Below are 21,987 nucleotides of genomic sequence, written 5' to 3'. Positions count from 1 at the left end.
AAGGAGCAGTTTCCAAATTTTCTAGGAGCACTACCCGGCCCATCCCTAGACGGCACAGATATCTACCGTCTCTTTGATGCTCTCATATCACACAGTCCTGATGAAGACCCCAACATGAGGCAGCAATTACCCTTTCAGCGTATTTCGGGGGTCGAAACGTAGACTACGCCACTCAAGCACATCATAGGATATAAAGAAATTGATTAATTTAAACCTATGTTAGATGCACTTTTGGAACCTTGTACATACTGATTGTAAAGGCATCTTGATTTTAACGTGATGTACCTAACCAGTCACACCACCTTTACCCGGTCCCTCACAACCTGCACACTTTCCCTTCCCTTTCTTCTGAGAGCACATTGAAATGTAATGATTATACAATTGCATTCTAATATTTATGTGTTATTCACTATATTTGATACAAGCTAAAAGCTCGCAAAAATAAGATTGCGTCAATATGGATTATGCATAAATAAATGCATACCAAACATTTACTTGGTTTAATTTATATATATTAATGTGATTTGACGTATGGTATATGACTTTGCGGTGAGTGTTATTTTGATGTGATAGACACTTGTCACAGCACATGAATCATATTTGAACCAGGACCACTGTTTTGTGTATTGACATTTGGACCCCGGTCCTGGAGTTCCAAGGGTCTACCCCTTTACTACTCCTACTATAGGTCTCGCATATGCACGAGTTTTACGTTATTAGCATTTACAATGCCAATAGCTCAAACTCTTGTAAATGCGAGACCTACGGCATTGCAAACAAGCGCCCCCGCCATTGTCCAGGCAGCTCTGAAAGTGAAAGCGCGCATGGCGTGCTGAATGTAAGGAAAGCACATCGTGCCTGCAGTAGGGCTAAACCCATTAACCCCTTAACCGCTGTGGTTTTTCCGCCGCGGTGCGGGCGTTCTAAAGGGTGGGCGGGGCTTCGACGGCCGTTGGCTGACAGCAGCACTGGGGAGGGAGTGCTCGAGCGTGGAAGGGGTTAAAGAAAATAGTGCTTACTGACGAATTAAAACAATACGTGTCCCAACAGAAGTATAAGGGCCAGTCACCATGGAAGGTTTCAAATAAAGACAATGGAGTAGGTACTAAGGGGACTAACAAGCCTAATAAAGAATCAGAACCCAGGATTTGGGAAGGACAATGACACAGGCTAATAACAAATATGTGCAGCGAGTGGGCGGGGCCTTAGGTACATATTCCAAAACAGTATGGCTCGCAGCGCATGCGCAGCCCAGGGTCGACCTAAAAATCTCTCCTCGACTTCCTCTCACAGTGCTGATTTACTCAACGGAACCTATGCTCGGTGGGAGGAGGCAGAACTGAGGTGGGCGGAGGTGACGTACATAGCCAATCAGGCAAAAAGAGGGAGGAGTCTCAAACCAGGCCCGCAAAGATCCATGTGATTTCGGCTGTTGTGCAACACTGTGGTGTGAGCATGCGCGCTAATGCCGGCTGGACCGGTAAGGTATGTTATACAATCCGTCTCGTCTGCTTGTGTACGAAAGCTGCCTTGAAATATACCGTGCCAGCTCTTGGAGACTGAATGGCCTCAGACTCTTCCATTCACTATGGCAGCGAATCAGTCTGCTTGCGCAGAAGTGCAGGAGCTGATGGCAGCTTTGGAGCGGGGCAGTGCTCTGCCGGATGAGTTCTTCTGTCTGACATTATCCCTGCTGGGCCACGAGCAGACCAAAGCAGACTTCCCCCACCTAGTGCGAAGATATAAGTGTAACAACCCCCAGCTGCACTCCGACCTGCAGGAGATATACACCGGCTACTTCCAGAAGCAGGCAAGTAGATTAGTGGGTAAATGCACTTTTAGCCGACATTTGTGCTTAACGTGCCGGTGATGATAAGTTTTATATCCGTGTGTTTACGCAGGTCTTATCAATTCAAGGTCCAGAAAAATTTGTACCATTCATAAGAGCTGTTTTTTATTAACAACACTAAATACTGTGTATTCTGCTGTGTGGACCTCTATTGAGAACTGACCTTAGTGGTATTATTTCTGTTCTTCGTTACTGTCATATTCCTAGAATGACCAGATCTTGAAAAACGAAACTGGAATGTTCTGCAAACATAGAAGTAATATTACAATATTGCATTGATCAAGGGGCGCAGAATGAATCACCAAAGTAGAAACCAGATACTGAGGCTCACCCTGTTATTGGTTGATGCGCGTGTACAAAGAACACACATCTAAAGTTATCATATGATAGCTGTCCTCCCATTGGATGTCATGAATTTGACGCAGAAAGTCATTGCTATCCTTACAATAGGATCTCAATCTTACCACATAAGGTGCTAGAAATAAATCCAGAAAGATCGAAGTACTTTCCAATAGGCCACCATTTGTAGAGGCAATGGGCCTCCCTGGTGGTCTAGTGGGATGCTTGTGCACCTTTGGTAGTAGATAAAAACATGGCAGTCGTGGATTTCCTGTCTTCAAGAACAAATATTCCTCTTTATTTAGCATTCCTTCAATTCGCCAATTCATAAGTAAATCATGATACTGTTTGATGGAAGCTCTACAAGTGGCCCATCCAATTTCCTCATAGCAATTCATGTCCCCTAATTGTCTTAGGGCTTCTTGGTTGTAATGTTCAACATCCATTATTTCAACATTTCCACCTTTATTTGATGGTTTTATAATGATAGTTTGATCAGATGATAAATTGATAAGAGCGGTTCTTTGTGATTTTGTCAGGTTGTTTTGCCTAAATTTGGATGGGAGTTTCTTCAATTTATTCAATTCATGAATCATGATGTTACTAAAGGCCTCTATGTTATCATGCGGGACATTTGGATTAAAAACAGAACGAGGTTTCAAGCCACTATGACAAGTCATACCAGGTCTGAAGCCAGACTCTATAAGTAAGTCCCGTAAACATGAACTGCAATTATGTGGATTATATTGATGCCCGTGTAAAGGATTAAAATTTTGAGCAGTATTTTGATTTGAGGCTACATTACCCGTGATCAGTTGTGATATTTCTTAGGCAATACCATTGTAGAATTGGTATTGCTTATACATCATATCATCTTAAGCACAACAGCTACAACAGTGAATGTCTTTTCCAAATACAAACACCCGCTTCCAGTTAGAGCTGAAGCCGCCCTCATCGGTCACAACATGCCTCATGAGTGAGGTATGTTTAATGATGGTTTCAAATTCACCTACTTCAATCACGCCCTGGTAACACACATACTAATACATGCTGCACTCACCCATTGGGGTTGAACTTATCGCCGCTCGGGAGAGGGTGGAGACGGGGGTTGCCTTGTAGTCGCACTCTTTTTGTTTACAATAGAGATTAAAGATGGGAGACAAACCAAGAGTGAGGCCGAGAAAATGCATACATTGCATGTGAAACCAAACCATTCCTGTGCCACTCCGCACACACACATGACATATACTCACGTCATCAAGGGTCCAACCCTGTGATCCTTCCTGTTTGGGTCCCCTGCTCCAGGCTTGTTCTTACCAGGGGCCGGTGAGGGAGTGTGTTTATGTACAGACAAAACTGCTTAAGATGATATGATGTATGAGCAATACACCATTCACTCTGGCTGAATTGGGTCGAGGATTGAAATGAGGCTTTTAAACACCCATAGTGGGATGTGGGTTTATAGGGGAATAGGGTGGGATGTTATTTAATTGCCTCAAATTGTAAAGCGCTCTGATATCCTTCGGGATCAAGTTCGCGCTATATAAAACTTTATAAATAAATAAATAAATAATGGTATTAAAATGCAACTTCTATACAGTGTCATCCTTGCTTTTATTGAGATGAAAATCAATCAATCAGAGTATTTGTAAAGCAAGCTACTGCTCTCAAGGTGCTGATTGGGGCGGGGGTTTCGCTACTGCTCGAAGAGCCAGGTCTTGAGGAGTCTTCTGAAGACGAGTAGGTCTTGGGTCTGCCGTAGGTGGGTAGGGAGGGTGTTCCAGGTCTTAGCGGCGGGTAAGAGAGGGATCTGCCGCCATAGGTAGTACGTTGGATGCAGGGGACAGCTGCGAGGGCGAGACTGGCGGAACGGAGCTGGCGGGTAGGGGTGTAGAAGCTGAGTCTGCTGTTCAGCTAGGCTGGTCTGGCGTTGTGGAGTGCCTTGTGTGCGTGGGTGAGGAATTTGAAGGTGATCCTGTTGTCGACGGAAGCTAATGTAGGTCTCTCAGGTGGAGGGTGATGTCGCTGAGGCGAAGGACGTTGACGATCAGTCGGGCGGAGGCATTTTGGATGCGTTGTAGTCTTCGTAGGTGTTTGGCTGGAATTCCTGCGTAGAGTGCGTTGCCGTAGTCCAGTCTGCTGCTGACGAGGGTCTGTGTCACCGCTCTTCTTGTGTCGGTCGGGATCCACTTGTAGATCCTGCGAAGCAAGCGGAGGGTGTTGTAGCAGGAGGAGGAGATGGCGTTAACCTGTTTAGACATGGAGAGGGAGGAGTCGAGGATGAATCCTAGGTTGCCTGCATGGTCGGTGGGTGTCGGTGCTGTCCCCAGTGTGGTCGGCCACCAGGAGTCGTCCCAGGCTGAGGGGGTGGGTCCGAGGATGAGTACCTCCATCTTGTCCGAGTTCAGCTTCAGATGGCTGTTCTTCATCCAGTCGGCGACGGCCCTCATTCCCTTGTGGAGGTTGGTTTTGGTGGTGTGCGGGTCCTTGGTGAGGGAGAGGATGAGCTGGGTGTCGTCGGCGTAGGAGATGATGTTGAGGTCGTTTTGGCTGGCCACTTGTACGAGGGGGGCCATGTAGACGTTGAACAGCGTCGGGCTGAGGGATGCACCCCGGGGGAACGCCGCCGATGATGTCTGTGGCCTCAGATCGGAAGGGCGGGAGGCGGACACTCTGGGTTCTGCCGGAGAGGAAGGACGTGTTCCTAGTCGAGGGCCTTCTCTTGGATTCCGGCCTCTAGGAGGCATGTCTTTAGAGTGCGATGGCAGTCCGTGTCGAAGGCGGCTGGCAGGTCCAGGAGGATGAGGGCTGATAGTAAGAAGTTGGCCTGATATATGATGTTTCCAATTCTGGAACCACCTTGTATCAGTCCAAACAATCCCTTATGGTGTCTGGTTGTAAGTCAACCTTATAGACAAGCTATCCTGGGGGTAGCATGGACTAAGCAGCCTGAAAGGCTAAACTCAAGAGGTTGTGTTAAGCGAGCTGTTTTACCATTCACAATCCTGTAATATCAAATGAAAGGACACCACACAAGCATATATTATAAAAATATATGTGTTTATTTCTAAAATAATCCCTAGTACTCTTTATGAGGAAAGGGGCACAAGCGTTAAATCAAAAGCACAGGAGAACATATGAAAGTTGCACAATTATGGATGAGGGCGGGTGGCCACTCAAACCATATATTAAGAAAGTGGTATAAGAGATACCAATCGAACAGTGGTTAGGCCTAGGGCCTAGGGAATCGCTGGGAGCAGTCGGGACAAGCAATGCTGAAGTCGGGAAAAGCCAGCGGGATTCGGGTGCAGTGCTTAAAGTACACGCATGCACCAATGCAAAGTCAATGGTGCGTAAAAGTTACACAAATAGAGTTTAAGGATACTTCCACTGAACCTAGAAGGAAAAAACTTTTGACACAGACCCTAGAGGTGTGTACCAGTGTGGGAACACCGGTGTTGCTGAGTTACCTCACCCACAGGAAGCGGGTGCATAGGGTCGAAGTGGCGTCGGGTTTCGTCACGCAGGTTGTTGGTGCTTGAAGCTGAAGATGCTGCAGGCGATGTGAAGGAGAAGTGTCTGGTGTGATCCAAGGGTGGATCAGAGTAGAAAAGTACCTGAAAGCAGAGGAGACAGAGTCTGGGTTACTCAGCAGTGACCAGGGTGGAACCAGGCCGGAACCAGGCAATGTCGGGCGCAATCAGGTGGTTGTCGAGGAGCTTCTCTCCGCTGCCACATGGGCTCTGGGGCATCTGCGACGTCCAGGAGCGGGTCACGAGCTGTCCCACGCAGGCTCTCACCGTCGGCGCTGTCGGCTTCAAGATCGGAGCAAACAACACTTGGCAAGAGCAATCCACGCGGGATTGGAAGATTGCTTCTCACTCGGACCAGGAGGGTCAGAGCGGGTGCTCCTTTTCAGAGGAGCGGGTGCAAGTCTGGAGCAACCAGAATCACAAGTCGTATTTAGGTTTTCGCCGGCACAGGGGCCACAAGCCAGCTGGCAAGTGACCGGGCCAACACGTCGAGCCAAAGAAAGCAGAAGGGCCCCACGCAGCACTCGTCGAGTGTAGAGGGGTGATCTTCGGTGCAAAAGTGGCTCAGGGTTGGGGCTTCTCAAACCCCGGTGTACAGCTTCGAGGGTCACTCGTGGGCTGCACAGTCAGCGTCTCATGGTCTTTTCAAGATGGCGTGCCCCACGCTTCCGGTCGCCTCCACAGGTCTCAGCCCTGCAGGGACTGTGGATCGGGCTGTAAGAAGGCAGGCAAGCTTGATCTCGTAGATCTGTCGCTCGAGTTCCGGCGGGAACTGCAACAAAGCAAGGGTCGAGGTGCTGGATGGTGCCTGTTTGCACAGGGTGGTCACTCCTTGACCACAAGGGAGATTCTTCAGTCTTCTACGTTGAGTAGGATTTCGAAGGGTCCAGAGTTTCGTTTCAAATGTTTCATCAGGATAATCTGAGTGCGTTGGCACTGCTCCCATTCTTATACCAATCTAGGGGGCTGGATTACCTGCTAGGTCCCCTCCTATGGGTGGGACCCAGGAAGGGGGTGGATACACCCCTTTCCCTTTGATCCAGGCCGCGCTGGGACTGGGACTGGTGTGCCCCAGAACCGGTTTGGCCGGATTATGCAAGGGGCAGCCTTGTGCTCCCCAGGCAGTGTCTGGTTTCTTTCAAACCTCCCTGCTACAATCCACTATTTCCTGTCTGGAGTGGTGTAACACCTCCCTGCGACAGGAAAGCCTTTGTCCAGGCTTCCTCTGCTGAGTTTCGGTCAGCAGCAGGAGGTCAGACTTGTGTCTGTGGCAGAAGCATCCATTTTGGGGATCTGAGGCTCTTTTAAAAATCAACCGCGTTTCAGTAAAGTAACATGTCGTCTCCCACTAGAGGGGTGGAATGCTACCCCCGTCGCCAGGACTGGCGAGGGGGTAGTATTCCAAATCGTATGACACCTTACACAACATGTTTTGATAAAGCCAAACCAAAGTTAACATATAACCGCGAGGATTATAATGCACTTAAGAGTATATGGTATGGCATTATCCCGGAACAGCTTAGGGAATTGGTCCCGACAGCTGCAGACAGGCTCAGCTTATGCTAGAGCACCATCTCACATAAATCCAAGCACTCTGCCTCCAGGATTGTTAAGGCCTGCCATAGGAGTGACTGATAGGTATATATGTGTCCAGATAGGTTTAGATATAGGCATACTATATCTAAGCAAGGGGTGTTAGATATAGGCATACTATATCTAAGCAAGGGGTGATTACACCACCTTGCCCCAGCTGAGTGATCAGCCAGTTGTGTCAATTTTGGATAGCCAGCCAGGGGTGGCAAAAGATATGCTGCAGCCCCTGGTAGGCCTTGGATGCACCTATGCCCTGGGCACCTATAGTGCTCTGTACAGGGGCTGATAAGGTGACCCAAGCCAATTTAGTTATGCACCTAGGGTACATGGAATCCATTTTACAGAGAGAGCAGATAGCCTGGGGCCCTGATTAGCAGGGAGCCAGGCCAACTAAGTCGAAAACCAGCTAAACACAAGGCAAAAAATCTGGGGTAACCAGTCAGGTAGCCACCTTCCTACACTGATGTTTCGCTGTTGTCTAGTTGGCCACTTATGTCGTCTGTGGCGGCGATGAGGGCGGTCTCGGTGCTGTGGTTACGTCTGAACCCAGACTGGGACGGGTCCAGGATGTTGTTGTCTTCCAGGTGGCGGACCAGTTGTATGTTGACGATTTTCTTAATGACCTTCGCCGGGAACGGGAGCAGGAAGATGGGCCGGAAGTTCTTGAGGTCCTTGGGGTCCGCATTGGGCTTCTTGAGGAGGGCGTTGATTTCGGCGTGTTTCCAGCTTTCCGGGAATGTTGCTGTTTCGAAGGAGATGTTGATGACCTTCCGTAGTTTGGGTGCGATGGCAGCGTCTGCTTTGTTGAAAAGGGTGGAGAGGCTGTAAAGAGGACATAGCCAAAGATCCAACAAGCAATCCTGTCCAAGAAGCCTGGCCTAAAAACATGTTAACTAAAATCTTCTGCATCATGCCCCTCGACCGATATTTAGGCGCCTCTGCATTTTATGTTACTGCATCCAGACATGTCACACAGCAGCCAACACATACCTAAAGCAAGCCAGACCTATTTACCAAAGCATGTTAGCTGTATTAGCTAAATAAATTAAAATGATTTTCTTGTGAAGATTTAGAACTGAATATGTTTTTAAATTGTGAAAATATGAGACAGTAAATTAAACGTTACTAGCATTTGTGGAAGGGGTAGTAGCCTTTGAAATGCATCGGACACTCCTGCTCGACCCTTTTCACCCCTTTCTGCTGCAGTCTCTCAGTGATTGACACTTGTGCCATTTTCTCCCCATATTTTTCTGTAAACCTCAATCTGCATACCTCACACTTTCCCACAGTTACAATTGGCACTTATTCAATCATTGCTCTGCTGAGAGGCCAAGGACTGTACACTTGTATGACCCATTGAAAGACGCTAAGAAACTCGTATTGCCTTCACCCTCAACATCAGAGCTATCAATCGTACCTTCGTAAGCACCCATCTGCATTGTGATCTTCTGGAAGAGAACATCACTGTGGAAATCCACCTGTTGGCCAACAGACCTAGGCTCAACACCCACTCGCACCACTTACGCCAAAAACTGCGGCATCATCAATAGTAAACTAAATATGACCAACCATGTCAGTGTTGTCACCGCCTCATGCTTCTATACCCTGAAGATGCTGTGGAGGATTTTCAAATGGTTCTCCATCAGCACCCGGGAAACCATTATGCACACCCTGGTCACAAGCGGGTTGGACTGCTGGGACTACCTTTATGCCGGGATCAACAACAAAAGTCACCAGAAAGGTGCATACCATTCAGAACTCAGCGGCCAGAATCACTCTCAACCTCTCACTTTTCACTTGCATCGAAACACACCTGAAGGAGCTTCACTGGCTCCCCAGTCACAAATGAGTTAATTTAAACTCCTTAGTCACACTTTAAAGGTACTGCATAACACTTGTCCAGCATACCTCAACAATCTTATCTGCTTTCACAAACCCATCAGACAGCTCCTCTCATCCGTATTCCTACTTGCTCCTCTCATCCTTATTCCTACTTGCATAGATTCCACGCATACATAAAACCAGATTTGCTGTGCAAGCCTTCTCCTACAATGTTCCTAAAGTGTGGAATTAACTTTTGCTACTCATGAGAGCCTCCTCCTCACTTCTTGAACTTCGCAAGAAGCTGAAGACCTGGCTTTTTGAGTACTCCCACTAGGACCTAGTTATAGCTAGACTCGCACCGGTTTAGGACTGGATACAATACTGGATGATAATGTGCCTTTCTAATCTGTATAACATCCTGAACTCACTAGGACACCTGGAGGAGGCTAATTTTGAAGTATGCAGTATACAAGAGTAATGGGCTGCGCGAAAAAAACAATAGCACTACAACATCTTGAAAAAAATACTATTGAAGATTCCAAAATGAAGTAAAATATGTGAAATTATAAGCAGAAATTACAGACCTAACACAGACTACCTTAATAATTTTTACAGTCATAGTTGAGAAATTGATTACTTCTTTTGCCAGTAAAGTTAAGTACATGAAAATTGAGTCCATTTCAAAGTCGATTATTAATTACTGCCATGCCTGAGACCTGGCAGGACCCACTCCACCTAAAACCCTGAGTATCATCTATGTTAAATATATTGGATTTACTGAAAGTTGCTAACTAATCCTAGATTCAAACCCATTAAAAATTACCTGCCATCATGTTAAGTTGACCTACTCTGAAGAAAGGGATGTTGGGACAGAAAGGTCTTCTGGATGATTGAAGATATGTACCCTGCCCTTATTGCTCAACTATACAGATGTCTGGATCCCCAATCCAGATTTATTTTAATTTTTTCATAGGCGAACACAGATAATGTATGTGCGCCATAACATAGGCCTGCCTTACTGGTTACAGTCTTGTTGGACCAGTAGGGGCATCCGAAGCGCTACCTTCATAGTGATGGAAGTCTACCGCCTTCACCAGGAGTTACACCGCGCAAGCATGGCGACATACCCTGTAGTGATCAGTTGTGGTGGACAGAACCATATTACCCTGTGTCATGAGAGTGGCACCTACAGGCTCGCTCACCTTTGTAGAGTTCTACTGCTGTGGGCTTAGCTCATCCCTTGGCCTGCATCAGGTTGATATAGAGTGATGCACAGCCTAGGAGTAGTGACTCTGTGCTGGTTGTATGTGTGCCTGGGAAGGGTACAGTACAGGGATAGAGCAGTTCTGTGCAGTATGTGTTTGGTTAGTACTGGGTGTATGCATGCCTGTAAGGAATACGTCACACAAGAGATGTAGTGCTGTTTAGTGCATGCACAATGGGAGCATGTGCTGAGCCTCCTTACCTGCTCCCAAGTCAATGGGTAACGTGCTGTGAGCTCCATGAATGTGCACCAGGCCTGGTGTAAAGTGTGGTAAAGAATTGTACTGTGTGCGTGTTTTTTTTTAAGTGCCGCCTCAACTAATCTGTTCATTGTGTTTCAGGATTTTTCATCCTCTCTTGCATCTGACTACGATCAAGATCTCGACCTGGCCCTCGCGCTGTCTCTTCAGGAAGCTGACCTAAGTGCGCAGAACCTGACCAACGATGCCACTGAACAATTCAACGTTGATCACAAAGCTTCAAGTCAACTTTCCTTTGCTGCTGTGGTGCAAAATTCTTCAGCGGAAAATAAAAGTAAGAGTTCTTTACCAAGCTGTGATGGACAGACGTTGGATTGTAAAGTTCAGATTGGAAACTGTTCTCAGAAGGCTGAAGGAACTGAACGTCCAGAACAAAAGCAGATTGATGACATGACTGCTTACCACGGTCAACCAGAGCCAGAGGACTGCGTTTTGGAATCTTCCGGTAATGGAGCCATTTTTCCAGAGGATTCACTTACAGACCCGACAAATTCAAAGATCACTAAAAAGGTTAAAAAACGAAGGAAAAAGAAGACCTCCCTGCTGTTGAGGAACCCAACAGCCATGAAGCCTGTGGTGGTGTGGTTCAGAAGGGACCTTCGCCTTTATGACAACCCTGCATTAATAAGTGCTCTTGAACTTGGTGCTCCCATTATTCCTGTTTTTCTGTGGTGCTTCAGTGAGGAAAATGGGCAGAATTTTACATTGGCTGCTGGTGGCGCAACAAGATATTGGCTCCATCATGCTCTGCTCCAGTTGAACCTATCGCTGCAAGAAGCATTTGGCAGCCGCATTGTCTTTCGGTCGTCTCGCTCCTGTCTCCAGGAGTTAATCGCCATTATAGAAGAGACAGGGGCAGACACAGTAATTGCGAATGCAGTTTATGAGCCGTGGCTGAAGGAAAGAGATGACCATATAATTAAAACACTGCAGAAGAAAAAGGTGACTTATAAAGTGTGTCATTCCTACTGTTTGTATGAACCTTATTCGATACGCACAGATGGAGTTGGCCTTAGAGGTAAGTGGGAGTCAGAGATAATTACTTTGAGGATATTGTCAGAGTTGCAGTCAGATTCCTTCGTATATGAAATTGAAACAAATTCTAACCCTTTAGTAAACGGAATTTTAGCATTTCGAAATGCCAGGACTTACTAACCCTCTAGTAAACGGAATTTTAGCATTTCGAAATGCCAGGACTTACAATTACTATATTATTTTATCTTTACTCCCTTAATGAGGTACTCCCTTAATGAGGTATCCTCCTTTTCTGCTCTTTCATGGGCAGGAAGACTTCAAGCCTCTTTCATGGTAGTAACTTTAACCTACTCTGGGTGAACATGTGTCTTTGTGTGTAACACACCACCTCCAAGTAACAAAAAAGACACGGTAGCATCACTACACCCATCAAATATTACTCCTCTCAACAACTCATTAATTCTAAACCTTGCTCACTCAATGGGCTCTAAGGTAGAAATGAAATACTTGGCAGTTTTGATGTGGCCTTGGTCTTTATACCCTTTATAGGCAACCAGCGCACAGGAAGCTGTCCCCAGAGGCTGTTTATTCTGTGATTCCCAAAGCTACATTAAGCCTCTCTAGTTTCTCCAACATATTTGCAGTTTGGCACCCTCGGTTGAAGACCTGAACAAGCACAATTTTCAGAATTGCCAGTTGATAAAATATGATTGACCTCTTAAGAGGAAGTGTCCATAGTTGTTCTGTGTATAAATGTGGCAGAGAAATATCTTTTAACTTAGCCCAAGTTTCTGAAGAAAATTGGTGTCCATATGTCTCCTCATTATGTGAAGAAAATTGTAACTTTTGAGTAGTGAGACATCTTTGCATTTTTTATATTTTTAGAGAGATAGAACCTGGCCTATCAACGTTTTCTTGCCTATATTCTCTAACAAGATACTGAGTTTTTGATACAGCCAGTCCCCCTTGAGTACTGAGCCTGAGTATCCGTGCCACCCATGACTTGGTACCTGGGCTTCCATTCTTTGTCTATCGGTAAGTGCTGCACAGATCATTTGTCCATCCCAGAGTTGTGGAATGGTGATACAGTCGTCCTCATCCTTGAGAGGCAGAAACGATCTGACTAGTAATTGTCGTATTAGCCTTTTGGACGCTACATAAAACGAAGTTGCAAGCCATCTCTTAAAGGCATTACAAGCTTGGGCAGGTGATTGCCAGAGATTTTAAAGGAACTCTTGTCAGTTGACAATTTGTTTGCACTTCAGAAGCTCATTGACAAGTTCTACTTTTCTAGGCAGTTTCCTCTCTGTTCTGCATTCATAGACTTTTCCGTGGCTTCTGATATGGTAGCTACGCTAGGAATGTGGATGAACTGGGCCTCTTGTAGAATCTGCATTGGCCCCTATTAAGTCAGACAGAGCAGAATTATTTCCCTTTTTAGTGGTGGTGCAAACAATTCTCCCCATGCCTGAACATCCCATTCCGTCCCCTAGTCTCCACACCCGGCTCTGTCCACTGCCCACACCACACAGAGGCCCACAGAGACCCCCACTTACATTTACCACCTGCTCAGATCAGGTAGTAAATGCATGTCTTAAATTCCACAAAATTGGGAATTCTATGTTCTACGACCATTAAATCCGTTCCTGTGCAGTAATTTCCTCATTTCATTTTACCAAACGATAATATTAACTCTGCACGCAAATTCTGGTGTAACTTCTTAAGTACGCTTAGGTAAGAGTTCAGATCATAGAAAAGAGTGAACTAACAGTTTACATTAGTACCAGTAGGGCCTAAATTAGGACTACATGTTAGCCCGACTTCTATGGGCCCTTAATGTAAGAGCTTAACAAAAAAGCTGTTTCCCTCCAGGTTACCTAAGTCACTGGAGCAAAACCCTTTCTTATAAAGACAATTCTCTAGTCCTTGATCGAGCCACTAATAGTCTTCATTCCAATCCTGTAGGGAACAAGAGGGGTGGTCTGTCAAAGGATTGTATCCTTCCGTGCAGAAATGTACTGCACCAGTAGGTGCACAGATGGGAAGAAGGTGTGCCTACAGAGAGCTCCCACTGAATGCCTCCAATGGGGCCCCACTGTAAACCCATTATGGTTTCCTATACTAGTAGGACTTTGCTAAAGAGGCAAGTATACTGTTGTTATCCATGTGTGTATGCATGAATATGAATGTGAAGGTGCCACCTGCACCATTAACCACCTTACCCTATTGGATATAGGTTATACAAATGTGGCTTACACCAGCTACAAGGAAGGCAGGGATCCAGGTCCTGAGGAAAGCCATTGAGATGTGGCTGAAACATGTCAGCCAGTGGGATAGAGGATCACTTATTGTCGTTAACATCTCTACCTATTATGCTTTTAGTATTTCCATAGATATCCCCTACTCCCCCCAAAAACTTACCTCCAGGTAATCTGGGGGCCATTTTATGTTTTGTGGTTGGGTTGCAATACTAGTAAAGGTGACAGACTAAAACAAGCATTGGCAAATCCAATAGGTCTTGCCTCTGCGAAAGGTGTTGGTTTGGTTTACTTTACCTGTGCTGTACAGCACTGTAATCGTACAGTATATTTAGTTTTATTCTGAATTGCTGTGATACTGCTATTATTCTTTTGTTATTTATTAATGCGTGAGGGATGGTATGATCTTTGAATTAAAATGAGAAATGGAAGGGCTGCTGCAGCATGAACAACAGCTGTCTTAAAAAAAGTATTATGATATAGTGAACACTGCACTTTTTATGGTTGTTGGTGGTGCTTAATATATTGAATGGGATGGGTAGTGGAAGTTAATAAGTCAGGTGGATAATGGGTAGTGTGATTGTAAATACTCATCCTGTTTAGTTGAAAGGCCTGTTTAATTTCAATTTATGAAATAATGTATTTTCAATTGATGGAAATGGTTTAACTTAATTAACGTACACATGTAAAAATACTTAATGAAATTTCCCCAGTACCATTGCAAGTGAAGAGAGGTGGGAAACACATTTTCTTATCCAAAGGAAATGGAATGCGCCAGAGTGTGTGTTCAACAGGCAAGTGTGATAACGTGTGCTTGAGCTAAAAATGACTGCTATTTGTTTTTAAAAGCAAAAGTGTGTCCTTGAAGCTCGTTTTTTGGTACAGTAAACTTTATAATAAATCCTAGGGTTTGGGTGAGGTGCAGTCGCAAATGTTGTTTAAAGCTGCCCAACTTGAGTGAAAGGCAGCATTGTCCAAGGTGGAATAAAGGTACATTTGAAGATCGATCTAAATGTTGCCCTCTTGGTCACATTTTGGACACCCATAAGCTTAAAATAAGTGAAGGGTTAACATTTTCCCTTGTACCTTGCACACAGCCTGTGTTTTTGCTATCCCAGTCAAACTATTGTTTAAAGGTGTCTGTTAGATCTGGGGGTTTCTAGTTGGCAGAGGTAGGTACCAATGTCCAAATAGGGACCCTTGCTTCTAGTCAGGGCAAGAGAGATGCTCTCTTTAGATAACCCCTGCTCACCCCCTTGGTAGCTTGGCACGAGCAGACAGGTTTATCAATGGCAATGTCTGAAGTATTTGTACCAACACTCCCAGTAACACAGTGAAAACATCACAAATGGACTCCACACCAGTTTAGAAAATAAAGTATCATTATCTAAACTACACAAGACCAAAACGACAAACATCCAACATACACAGTTCAAGAATATGATTTTCAAAGAGTTCTAGGGTTTGCGTCAAAATAATCCACAGTTGCGCCACGTTTAGCTCAAAGTACCTATAGTTGCGACAAAAGTTCCAAACTGAAGCTGCAGCATTGTGAAACAAGTGATGCGTCACCCCTGAGACCTTGGGGAGGCGATGCGACAGCCCTGCTGGACTCAGCGGGCGTGCTGCGACGAATCCGGTCTGTATGGGGAGGAATGCAATACCTTGTATGGATTCCGGTGCGCAGGTTCGGTAGGAAGCGTCTCGCACAGGCACGATGTGACGATCTTCGGGACGGCGACGATCTCAGGTGCGGCGGCGATGCACGGCGCAGCGTCTATCATCTCTTCTCGCGGCCCCTTGATGCGAAGGCTCTGCGACGATGTTCGCAGCGAGGTGAAGTGGTCCGCAAGCAAGCAGTGATCTCACCCAGCGACGACAGGCTCTGCAACGATACTCGCAGCGACGGGAATCTTCCTGCACCGGGGCGATGCACTGTCGACGATGCACTCCGCAAGCGAGCGATGCGTGAGAATTGCAGATCTTCTTGTCCAGCTCCCCAAACAGCAGGCACAACTTCCAGAGCCCCCCACAATTGGATCGCGCACTCTAGGGAGGGCAGAACTCATACAGCAGAGTATGCACCAGGGACTTTTTTTCTATACATAGGGATGGGGGCTGCCCAAAAGTGCATGCCAATGACGCCAACCTTCAAAACAAATTCCAAAGCCTTTCTGCCTCTTCTGGAAGTCAGATGGGGCAATAGCCCCCGATCTGCCCAAGCGGGGGCAGAAAGCGCACTAGGCACCAGGGATTTTTTAAATGTATATAGGGGTGGGGGCTGTCCAAAATGGGAATGTCAATGCCCCCACCCCTCCCCAAAAAAATCCCACAGTCTTTCTGCCCCCCAACCCATCCCCTCCCTCCCCCAGGAGGCAGATGGGGCAATAGTCTCTGATCAGCCCACCGGGGGCAAAAAGACCACTAGGCACCAGGGACTGTTCTTTTTTTTTTTTTTAATACGTAGAGGTGGTGGCTGCCCAAAATGGGCATGCCAATGCCCCTCCGCCCCTCAAAAATGGCCTCAGCCTTTCTGCCTCCCCAGGAGCCTGATGGGGGCAATAGTCCCTAATCTGCCCTCCGGGAGAGGGGCAGAAAGCCCATTAGGCACCGGGGATTTATTTTTTTTATACGTAGGGGTGGGGACTGCAGAGAATGGGCATGCTAATGCCCCCTCTGCCAAAAAAGGCTTTCTGAGAAACTGATGCTGATCTAGACGTTAAAGCCTTATGAAGCAGACACTCGGCTTGTTGAGGATGCATGCCACAGGGGTGTCTCCTCGGTTAGGCATCGTGACCACTCCTGTCTCTTGTTAGTATCCTGCCAAATTTGGAGCACCACGTTAATGGCTGGTGGGAGTCAGTCTGTTTAAGTGTTTCCGTAAAGTAAGCACAAGATGTGATGTTCCCCATGTCCGATGTTTCAGTGCAAAGGCCATGTGATCCATGGCCCGAACCACTATTCGTTGATGACTATAAAGTTGGATGCTCTATAATAGGAGGTCATATCCGAGGTAGCCCCATCAGGGGTTAGACTAATACATTTTAGTACTGTTGTCCGCATCACCACACTAAAATGCAGTAGTCACGCATTAAAGTGCCCAAGGACTACCTCAAGCTTCCCAACACTGGATGCCTTTCTCTTGTTTAATTATTCACTATATGGTCATCAACAATTTTAGGTGCAGTGCTGCATCGTGGCCAGGGAATCAAAAATTTGCTAGCATTCGCCCCAAGAATGTTCAATTCTATTGAGGACACGGAGGCGAGGATTATGCTATCTCTTTCTTTACTGTAAAAACACAGCAGCCAATTAAAACATTCAATTAGTTATTATAAACTACATTGTCCATGATGCTTTGCCTTGGTAACGCCTCCTTGGCCCTCCAGAAGAGCCCTGAGTACAATCCCTTCCTCCTCTTTCTTTGTTCGAACTCCACTAAGTCAACAAATAACGTCATAACATCCTCCAACATGGAAGTTAATACGGAACCAAGATCCATTTGGACTCTTCAACTGGAAGAACTTCTTATTCAGGCTTCTTTTCTGCTCCTAGGAAAAAATATGAACAACCCGTAATTTCTGCGTATTATGAAATATCAACATTTCATTATCAACGGGTGGGTAGTATGAACAATTATCTTGTACATAGCTGGGTGGGATAATCCTCGCCTCCGTGTCCTTAATAGAATTGAAAATTCTTGGCGCGAATGCTAGCAAATTTTTGATTCTATTACAGGACCGAAGGCTTCAGATTATGCTAGTTTAACGCTTTATTAAATACAACAGATGTTATGTCTCCCACCGGCTTATAATAAAATTGTTTGAAAGTTGATTCTGAACATCAATCGGCACAATGCATAATATCCTGAATGTTAGATCCTAACATATAAGATTTGGATGCCATGGCACCACGTACTGAATGTGCACGAAACCTCTGAATGTCAATATCAGCTTCTTTTAGAACATAATGAAGCCATCTTGCAATAGTTGCAGCCGACACTGACTTAAAAAGTTTTTGCTCCGCGATGAACAGTTGGGTAGAGCCCTCTGGTCTCAGCAAGCGAGTACATTTCTCGTAAGCCTTTAAACATTGAACAACACATAATTTGTCATTGCTGGGAAAAGCAATGTATTCAATATGTCTAGATAGAGTTTTTGTACGACCTGTGATAGTAAAAGAAACTCCTTCCTTAGTAAATACTCTACCTGTAATGTCCAAGGCCCGCACGTCCAATGAACGCCTGCATGCCGACAGACATAATAGCATTGCCAATTTGGCAAACAACTGCTTCCTGGATAGAAGATTATTCGCTGGCCAGTTGTTAAATAGGAAAATAACTAGTGAGACATCCCATAGGCCCGAATATTTAGGTTTAGGAGAGTTTGCCACCCTTATACCTTTAAGAAGTTTACATATCAACGGGTGCATACCAACAGGTTTCCCGTCTACCTGATTATAGCCTGCCGAGATGACCGATCTAAAATTATTTACTGACTGGTAGGCCAAACCCTCGGCTACCTTGTCAGAAAGGAAGTTTACAATATGGGGTAGGTCTGCCCCCATTGGATCCAAGTGCCGTTCCAGGCACCAACCCATCCAGCCTTTCCAGGCTGAAGAGTATTGTTTCCTAGTTGACGGAGCCCAAGCTTGCTTGATAAATGCTGAAGCTGTCTCCGAAAATCTCAGCATTTCCCACTGTTGCCGGAAAGCTGCCATGCCATCAGGGACAGCCTCCCCGCTAGGATCAATGGGTGCTGTTCCCCGTGAGGTCCCAGGAGTTACGACTCCGAACACGGAAGCATCCTGGGGAGGTCACAGCTCATCTCTAGTAACACAGGGAACCAGGACTGCGACCTCCACAGGGGTGTCACTAGAATCACTTCAGCCTGCTGTCTGAAAATGTGTGACGTCACGCTGGGTATTAATAGGAACGATATTAATAGGAACGAAGGGAACGCCTAGTTAAATGTCCCCAACCAGTCTTGGAGGAATGCGTCCGTCTCCTTCGCCGCTGGGTCCAGCCTCCAACTGAAAAAATTGAGGAGTTGCCGGTTCAACCTGGACGCAAACAAGTCTGTCTGACATTGACCGCAAATGGTCTGTAACCATTGGAACACACTTGGAGTCAGCTGCCAAACGCTGTAATCCCTGAGATGTCGCGAGTTCCAGTCCGCTATTAAGTGAGACTGACCCGGGATGTATTCCGCTATCACCGTGATCTGACGACTCCGGCAATAATGCCAAAAATCCTTGCCAATCTCTACTAGTAGAGACGATCTCGTACCTCCCAACTTGTTTATGTATCTCACCGCTGAGATGTTGTCAGCAGGATGCAACAAGAGGTCTGCCTGGGAGATAGAGTCCGAATCGCGAAAGAGCCCGCTAGGAGTTCCAGAAATTTTATGTGTAATGATAATTCCTGGGGCGACCATCTTCCGCCTGTGGAGATATCTGTCTAGCGCGCTCTCTAACCCCAAAGGCTGGCGTCTGATTTGATGTTGACCTTGAACTGTGAACCGAAAATCGCCCTGCCGTTCCATGCTTCCACGTGGCCCAGCCACCACTGCATCTCTTCTCTCACTTCTTGGGATAACGGAACTAAGTTCGTATAAGCGAGACCCTTCTGTAAATGTTGGCTCTTTAACCTCTGCCGTGCTCTGTAATTCAGTGGTCCTCAGAAAATCGCCCGAATGGATGACGCTAGTAAACTCACTATACTGGCAATAACTCTGAGAGACACCGTCTGTTTGTTGAGAAGTGCTGTAATCTCTTTTTTGAGATCCTTCAGCTTCTTCTTGGGAAGACTCAATTGTGCCGACAGGAAGTCCATCACAAATCCCAGAAATTCTGTTGTCTGTGCCGGAACTAGTGCAGATTTGGCGTGGTTGATTACAAACCCCAGACTCTGTAATAAAGACATCGTCATTTGAAGATGATGATCCCCCAACTTCGGGCTCTGCCCCATGATTAGAATGTCATCCAGATAAATAATAATGTGCACTCCTTGCTCCCGCAGGCGGGCCACCACTGGCTTCATCACCTTTGTGAAACACCAAGGAGCTGAGAAAAGCCCGAAAGGAAGGGCCGAATACTCGAACCACCAACCTTTTCATTGAAATTGAAGGAAACAGCGGTGTGGAGGGAAATTGGGAATGGACAGGTAGGCATCCCTGAGATCCAATCGGACCATCCAATCCCCCTTCTTCAGCAGATCTGTCAGAAAATGGATCCCTTCCATTTTGAAATGTCTGCAGTTGAGGTACTGGTTGATCTCCCTCAAATTTAAAACCAGTCTGTGTGCACCACCCTTCTTTTGGACTAAAAAGACATTGCACCAAAAGCCCTGAAGCCTGCAGTCGCAAGGAGAAATCGTGTGTTTTTGCAGCAATTCGGCTATTTTGGAGTCTATAAAAATGCAATCTTGTTGGGAAAAATGGAGATGCCTGGGAAACGTGTCCTGGCATGGTGTGTCGTAAAATTCCAGATGGAACCACTGAACTGTTTGAAGTACCCACGCATCCTGCGTTATGGTACGCTAATTTTGAACAAAGAATTGAGTTTGACCCCCCAATGGTAGTGGAGATACGTCCGAAAAGCTTACCTGAGGAATTCTTTGCCTGGAAGCCAGCTCTGTTTCCACCTCAGTGGAAATAGCGTTTGTTGAAACGTCGACGAGTGGGGTAAAAGGTGCCCACTCATGTTGAGTCCCACTCTCCTCTGCCTCGACTATAGTCACCTCTAGAAGGTCCTTGGTTATAGACACAGCCTGATGAGCGTCCCCTGCCTCGTCCGGCCCTGTTGAAAAGGCCTTGCTGGAATACGCGCTTGATACCTGACTGTGCCTTGTCCAGGGAGGTGAATGTCCCCACGTACTTTGATACATCCTTCACGAAACGGTTCCTAAAGAGATTACCTTAGGCTAGGGGACCAAGTTCCACAGCTGCGAGATCTGTAAGGTTGGTGTCCAAGCACATAAGCAAGGACTTACGCCTCTATGTGGAAATGGCGCAATTAGCATTGCCTAAAAGGCAAATTGCCCTTTGGGTTCAACCTGCTAGGATATATCCGGGTCTACTGGTGTTGCTGCTTCCTTGCCATCAGGGCCATCTCCAAAATCTTTGCTAGAGGTCCCACAAAGTCAAGGAGTTCATCTTGACACCCGCGCCAAGCGCGGTCGATCCCCTTCTTGGGATCTTTAGCAAACTTTTTGAGAAAAGTGAGGAGACTGATGTCCATCTCTGGGGTCTCTGCTACTTTGTCTGGTACATCAGGCTGAGGACATTCGGACCTGAGCCGGTTACGGACCTCCTTGTCAAAACCTTTGCGAAGGTTCTCATGAAGATACTCAGTAACCTCCGGCGCCGGAGCCCAATACGAAGATCTGGGATGCACTATATCTCTAGGGTTAAAAGTAAACGGAGTATTAGTTGACCCTTCCAGAGTGGCAGAAGCCACCTTCTTTGCCTTCTTCTTGTGAGGGGGCTCTTCGTCCGTAGTGGTAGTGTCGGTATCGGTGTTGGTAGTATCGGTATCAGGATATACTTTTTGCTTACTCTTTGCTTTGCCACAAATAGAGTATCCATGCTTCCCCTTTGAGGCAGGAAGTAAGTCATTTAACGTGCTGGCATGCGGCCATTGACTTTTCTGCGCTGCGCCTGAAGTTGGAGGAGTAACTTTCGATTTGTCTTTAGTAAAACCATGCCTTTTAGCAAAGCTTTCAAGCTGCTTAGTGATAGGTTTAGGTGCAGCAGCTAAAGCTAGTTGCACAGTGTTTGGTACTGTGCTTTCAATAGCCTTGTTAACTGAGGATTGGACGGACGTGCCCAGAGCTTCCACAATATTGTCTTCAAGGACAGTCTCCTGCTGTCCCTCATAATACACCTCCTCTTGGTCGTCTTCATATCTCACCCAGTCATCAATTGTGTTGTAAAAAGAGACTGTGGTGCAGTATACAGAGTAATATAACTAAATCCAATCTGTGTTTTCAAATCAGTAATGAGGAGTAAGGGGGGGGGCGCAGCCCATGTTGCACACGGAAAGCTGTATTGAATTGTTTTTCCAGCCCCAAAAGTCGTAGGAGCCAATAAAAT

The 21,987-nt window shown here is 46.2% G+C and overlaps 1 protein-coding gene across 1 annotated transcript in view; it reads left to right on the top strand.

Moving 5' to 3' along the window:
- Positions 1-1,449: 1,449 nt before the first annotated feature.
- The window catches only part of LOC147674001 (uncharacterized), a 124,399-nt gene continuing 103,861 nt past the window's right edge, over positions 1,450-21,987 (top strand). Inside the window, exons 1-2 of the mRNA XM_086945088.1 lie at positions 1,450-1,810; positions 10,743-11,679. Of these exons, the coding sequence (XP_086801214.1) occupies positions 1,589-1,810; positions 10,743-11,679 (1,159 nt within the window). The 5' untranslated portion in view covers positions 1,450-1,588. The remainder of the gene's footprint in view (positions 1,811-10,742; positions 11,680-21,987) is intronic.

The sequence above is a fragment of the Lissotriton vulgaris genome, chromosome 12 (assembly GCF_964263255.1).
Source record: "Lissotriton vulgaris chromosome 12, aLisVul1.2, whole genome shotgun sequence".
Classification (NCBI taxonomy): domain Eukaryota; kingdom Metazoa; phylum Chordata; class Amphibia; order Caudata; family Salamandridae; genus Lissotriton; species Lissotriton vulgaris.
Note: the sequence above shows the minus strand (reverse complement) of the source record. Positions and strands in the feature narration are given on the sequence as shown.